General features: G+C 40.6%; 2 protein-coding genes across 2 annotated transcripts; both read left to right on the top strand.

The window, feature by feature from the left end:
* Positions 1–1,546: 1,546 nt before the first annotated feature.
* LOC122713406 lies at positions 1,547–3,720 on the top strand. The gene is made up of 5 exons (XM_043933824.1): positions 1,547–1,556; positions 1,648–2,062; positions 2,271–2,828; positions 2,994–3,437; positions 3,524–3,720. Exons 1-5 carry the CDS (start codon positions 1,551–1,553, stop codon positions 3,718–3,720), a joined length of 1,620 nt encoding a protein of 539 aa, XP_043789759.1. The 5' UTR covers positions 1,547–1,550.
* A 544-nt stretch (positions 3,721–4,264) lies between these two features.
* On the top strand, positions 4,265–5,544 carry LOC122713402 (polyglutamine-repeat protein pqn-41-like). The gene is made up of 5 exons (XM_043933820.1): positions 4,265–4,282; positions 4,373–4,609; positions 4,702–4,898; positions 5,143–5,380; positions 5,449–5,544. Exons 1-5 carry the CDS (start codon positions 4,265–4,267, stop codon positions 5,542–5,544), a joined length of 786 nt encoding a protein of 261 aa, XP_043789755.1.
* Positions 5,545–6,000: the final 456 nt, after the last annotated feature.

The raw sequence follows: 6,000 nt of genomic DNA, 5'->3' as shown, positions 1-6,000 counted from the left end.
TTTTTTTCTTTTTTTTTTTTTTTTTTTTGTACTCTATTCATTGATATTAAATTGAACCGAGAGAGAAACTACATCAAATTTACTTTTTGTCAGAGATCATTGCAATATTGGAGTTAAAGAGAGTTTTAAATTGAGACTGAAAGAAAAGTTGCAATTGTTTACTTTTAAGGTGCTATCGTTTGTTGTATATATTACTTACTATAAACGAAAAAAATGTGAGTTTACTTTTGTGAGTTCTTCTTTATATTCAATCCTACGTTCCTTTTATCGACCTTCGATTACTTTTACTTTTCTCTTCGATGGAACAAAGTGCAGAAAAGCGTGAGAAGTTTTTCGAAACAATATCGCAATAATATATTACAAGAAAATGTCAAAAATATTTTCTATTGGATTAAAAAGTTGAAAATCCGTAAAAAGACGACGATTTCGGATCGTTGATCGTCCAACAAAGATCTGTCAACTTTGTGCTGAAAAGAAAGAAACGAATAAATCGCTGTGACGTAATCGACGCCATCTTTACTCTCCCGTTTTTTGCGAATTATCGACGCGCTGATTCTTCTTTCAATTTCCTGCGCACGTTGCGCCAACCGTGATGGATCCAATTTGAAACAGAGACCACGCGTTGGAATATATCCGTTGCGATGACTTTCACTAGAAATTATAGTTGGAAAGCAATTAGAAACTTTTTTCTTTTCGGCCTGCGACACGGCTGAGAATAATATGGTCGAGCAATTTCTTCAGAACGAACGGTCAGTTAATTGTATTTCCGGTGAACTTGATCGTTACTTCTGGTTGTCTTATGATTTCTCTAAATTCTTCATCCCTTCAAGCACGAATTTCGAAGAATTCGAAGAAAGAGGATAATAATTTTTTACTTCTTCCTCTTCTTCTTCTTCTTCTTCTTCTTCTTTTTACGAATACGAATCCCCTCGAAAACGTTTTCGATACCTTGTTCGTCTTGTTATTTCACTTGTTGAAATTCAGTCGCTCGAAAGTCTCGTTAAATTTCTCCAGTATCAAAACTTTTTAAACCTCTCGAAAATCTTACGAACTAAGTTTTTAAAAGTCTCGAAAAACTTTCGATAATTTTTGTTCGCTCTTTTAAAAATCTTAAACGTCGAGATACGACTACTAAAGACATAGAAATACAAAAAGAAAGAAAGAAAGAAAGAAAGAAAGTAGAATTTGAAATACGAAACGAATTGGATATAATTTCAATCTATCGTTAAAAGATATGTAATTCGCTTTCCTCTTCGAACGATATCGCTTGGAAATATCGAGAGTCACGGATGACGATCATTGACTGCGCACCAGGTATGCAATCGAGGAAATATAAATTAACGAGGAGCTGGGTCGTTGACACGCCGGGAGAGTCGCGCGAGATTTAACTCGAACGTTTTTCTCGACGAGGCTTTTTGTCGATTATAGAAAAGCCAAACCCATTCGGTTGTCTCGCATCGCTAATCGCCGAATATAAAAGATCTCGAGGATCGTGCGTCGCAGCCATTTAACAGGTAACATTGGCGATCATCCATCGCGTCTATCGAGCCATGCTGGTACGTTCGTTCTTTCACTTGATTCGAAATAATTGATAATCGAATAATTGTCCCGTGATATCAATCATTTATATCGTCGAATATATTCCAGATTATTTTCGCCGTTCTACTTATATCGACGCTCAACTCTGCTACAGGGGTTGAATTTTTCAGTGCAAGTTTCGCGAGACCGAGAAGAGGGATCGTCGAAACGAGTCACGATGATTCCCGGGACGATAAACCTCGACCGGTCGACGTGGAGAAAAGTAGTCCAAGATCGAATTACAAAAATGCCAAAATTGTAAAGGAGCCTCCTCCAATTGGCTCCACCGATCCCCCAATGTACGGTGATATATTTAAACAATCATCGCCGTACATTATTCCACCGTTTCAGACTCAGAACGTGCCATTACTGCCGTACTCCGATAATTTATTTACCATATCTGCCGGCTACAAAATTGCAAACGACGAGAATTTTGGGAAACCGGTAAACCAAGCAAAGATATACAAGCAGAATGTGGCTGCAGGTAAAGTTTCCAATTAATAATAAATTAAATCTGGCTTAAAGCTTTCCTGTACGAAAGTCGTTTAAATATTTTCATTTTTGGCCTCGTTCCATTTAATCATCGTATTTAATTTATAGCGGAATTTCATTACTTATATCGAATAATTAAAATAAAATCATCATCAAGTTAATCTTTCCTGACTTAATCCGACTTCTTCTTTCTTTTGCAGGTACGAAGCTACAAATTCCAGTGTACAAGACCAACTATCCACAAAAAACGTACGCGCCAATTTTCCAAAACGGGAAAGCGTCGTTTCTCGAAGAGCAGAAGAGGGAACAGTTTCCCTCGTACTTGTCCAATTTGCAGAACCAGCTCGTTTTGAAGCCAACGGTGGAAGACAATCGGTTCAATTTCGGGGAAGCGGGGACGGCCAAGGTAAACACCGTTCAGCAATTGGGCTCGCATTTTCTGTCCCCGCTACCCAGTTTTCAAGGCCAAGTGATCCCTATCTCCACGCTGGCCAACAACGCGCCGTTTCCGCGCTACAAAGGCGCAGCGATCCAGGTTTATCCAACCGTGGCCGGGTTTTCAACCACGGCTTATCAACCCCTCCAGCAACAATTCCAATTTGGCCACGGAATCGTCCAACCTGTTGACAACTCGGGCCGTCCTCCTAGCCCGTCCGAGGAAATTCGATCAGACGTCGAGATAATCGACAAGAAGAAACCTAGACCCCCGCCTAGGAGCGACGACGATGACGGCGATCAAGCTGACGACGACGACCAAGGTTCGTTAATCGTCGATTATTATTATTATTATTATTTATTTTATTAATTTATTAATTTATTTTATTAATTTATTAATTTATTACTCGTTATCGTCTGATCTTCAGTTGGAAAATTTGAAGAGAGAGAGAGAGAGAATAAAAGCGATTTCGTTCCCGTTTGAACAGGTTATGTTCCTCCCGAGAGACAGTACGAGGCAAATTCACAGGGCGATAACGATGATTACGAGGTTAAGAGTTTTAAGGCGCCGCCTGCGGAAGGTGACTTTAAGCCTTCCACGTCGTTTCCATTCAAGCAATACGACGAGAAGTTTGGCAGATATTCGAATCGTGATAAAATCGGGGGGGATGGGAAATCGGTTTCGAAGAATCGTGATTATTCGTCGGGCGACGATGACGACGAGGGCGGGTATCGATCGGAGGACACCTCCTCGAAAGCTTTCTACGATCGGCAAGAGGAGGAAGAGGGTGAATACGATGACGTGGACAAGCCGCGTGACTACGAAAGACGGAAGACGAAGGAGGAAACGTCGGGGGATGAGAATGCGGCTATTAAATATTACGATAAAAATTTCGACGGGGAATCGGATAAAGTGAAATTATCGAAACAAAGTAAGCGCCTTCCTCTGTCCTTATTCTTTTTTTTTTTTCATAAACAAGTTAATTACTGATTTGTACGATAAATTGTATAATTCAAGAAGTAAAACACGGGTCGTCGAAAGGAGGGAGGAATGTCTACGAGGTCGAAGATCCTTCGAGCGAAGGAAGCCAAAGGAATTTCAGGTATCACAAAGATTCACGGGATGCCGGAGGTATATATAGCTCAGTACCTGAAACGAATGTATACGAAGGAGGTTTTGGATATAAAATACTCGGAAGACGTACGGTATTATAAAATCAACGATTCAACTGCGTTGATACTCAAAGTACAATTATATCTGTTCCAATTTTTGTTGTGTTATTTGTATCGTTACGTTTGTTTCTGTATACATGTATATATACGTGTCACATAAATCTACGTTATAATAATTAAACGATTCATTTTCATTCAATTATTACTATTATTTACATTTCACACAGAGAAGCAAATAGAATTTTCAATTTGAAGAAATGAATTTTTGACATCCATTAAATAAATTGAACGATTTAAGATACATGGCCAACCGGAAGTATTCGTGGTAATTAAATTTCTACGAGTTTCTCAAGTAACCAGTCTTCCGCCGGATAATTGTACGGCAAAGCTATTGTCATTAGTCAATAAATATAATTTTGTCGCGATACTTCTATTTTTACATTCACTCTTAATACCCTTAATTAATCTTCCCTTAATTGCATTCGAGCGTTCACTTACAAATGAGAATCACTATATATATACTCGTTCCTCTCGAGCTGGACAATTCAGTATCATCGATAACACCACTCCACACGATTCTTCCAATATGAAGATCACCTACAAGGTAATCCATATTTTCAGTTTCTCAAAAATCATAAAATCCTCTCTTTGATCCCCGTGTATAAATGATAATTTAAAAAAACCTTTTTTTCAGATCGTCGTTGTCTTGGCTTTGGCCAGTATCGCGAGGCCAAAATTGATATCGAAAAGGGGAAAAAGAAGCGTGGTGGGACCGTCCGGCTACGACTTTTTTGGGGTGGCGCCAATCTTCTCTACCGGATCATGGTTACCACCCACTGGGTCTGGACCCGCTCCCTGGAACCCCTCAGGGATACCCGACATACCTTTGACACAAGTTCAGGTTCAAGCCACACACGACGTTGCTATTCAGGTACGATGACGTATAGGTTAACGATAGCACGATCGAAATGGTTTTTCTTTTTATTTTATTCGCCTCGTTGAATCCTCTCGGTCGAAATCCAGGCATTGAAGGATCCGGTTGACGGAACCCCTAGCGTCGCCTATCCTCCAGACGTATTGAAAGCTATTCAACAGGCTAAGGAGGCAAATCGGAACGTAAATTGGGCGCAACAAAAGGTGGCAGAGGCAAAACAGACTACTATTATTCAGCAGAAAGTCGCTCTTGCTAAAGAAGCTGCTGCGAGGGAGGCTGCAGCGAGGTATTCGATCTTTCAGTTTTTAATCTTTATTTGGAAACGAGAAATAACATTTTTTTTTTTGGATTAAATAAAAAAAAAAAATGTTGATACGCTAAGTAATGTATATGCAGATATATGCTATACATTCTGAATAACAGTACCGAAGCGCCATCTCTCGAGAACTAGACCGAACTAGAATACTAGACGATACTTCTCGAAACGAGATATCAACGAATTCATAATCCTTTGTTGTTTCTATATACAGATCACAAGAAATTTCATCAGCTGCCGAGGCAGAGGCAAGAGCGAGCGCAAAACAATTGGTGGCCCTGCAACAAAGATTGGCGTCGTTGAAAGATGCGGTCGCAGCTGCCCAACGAGTGGCCGCTGCGAGGGAAGCAGCTGCAGCTGCCGCCATTCAGAGGAACGCCGCTGCAACGGCTGCCGAGTTGCAAAAACAGGACGTCGACAAACAGATTAGCCAAAGCGAGCAAGAAGCGAAGGTATGATACGTATTCAGAATCGCGTTGAGTTTCGAGTGTGGAGACAAAAGGCACACTTTTATTTTCAGGAGAAAGATATAATAGCGGCCAAGGAGAACGCTGTCGCGAACGCCGTGCAACTCGCGGCATTGCAAAAATCGTCGCATCACCCTTGGGGTCGATGAAACTCTCCCTTCCTCTTCTTTTTCTTTTTTTTTTCAATTTTCTTCTTCATTCAATAACCACCTCGATATTCCCTCGTTACATTAACGAATGTAATCACGGTGACGGTTTGTTCTTTTTCAATACTTGTTACATACAAAATAAACGTTTTCGTTATACAATATAAACAAAATCGATCGATTGATTAATCGTCCACCGCAAACCGGAGGAAAATGGTGAAACGTGTGCAGAGACCGATAACCGTTACCTCCCAAACCATTACCTCGTTTAACCTCGTTCACCTTATTCAAATGACAAATCCTTCCTCGAGCGAAAGATTACTTAACAACGTTCGATCGTGGCACACTTGTGATCAGAGATCTGCGGCGAATTAGATCGGTCAGCGCTTCCTTTCACGAGAGGTTGCGGTCAAACGGGGAGGTCGGAGGTCAGAGACCCCGATTTCGAGATTTCCTGGA

This window comes from Apis laboriosa, unplaced genomic scaffold, assembly GCF_014066325.1.
Source record: "Apis laboriosa isolate Shangri-la unplaced genomic scaffold, ASM1406632v1 scaffold23_cov150, whole genome shotgun sequence".
NCBI lineage: Eukaryota > Metazoa > Arthropoda > Insecta > Hymenoptera > Apidae > Apis > Apis laboriosa.
This window is presented reverse-complemented; position numbering and strand designations above follow the sequence as displayed.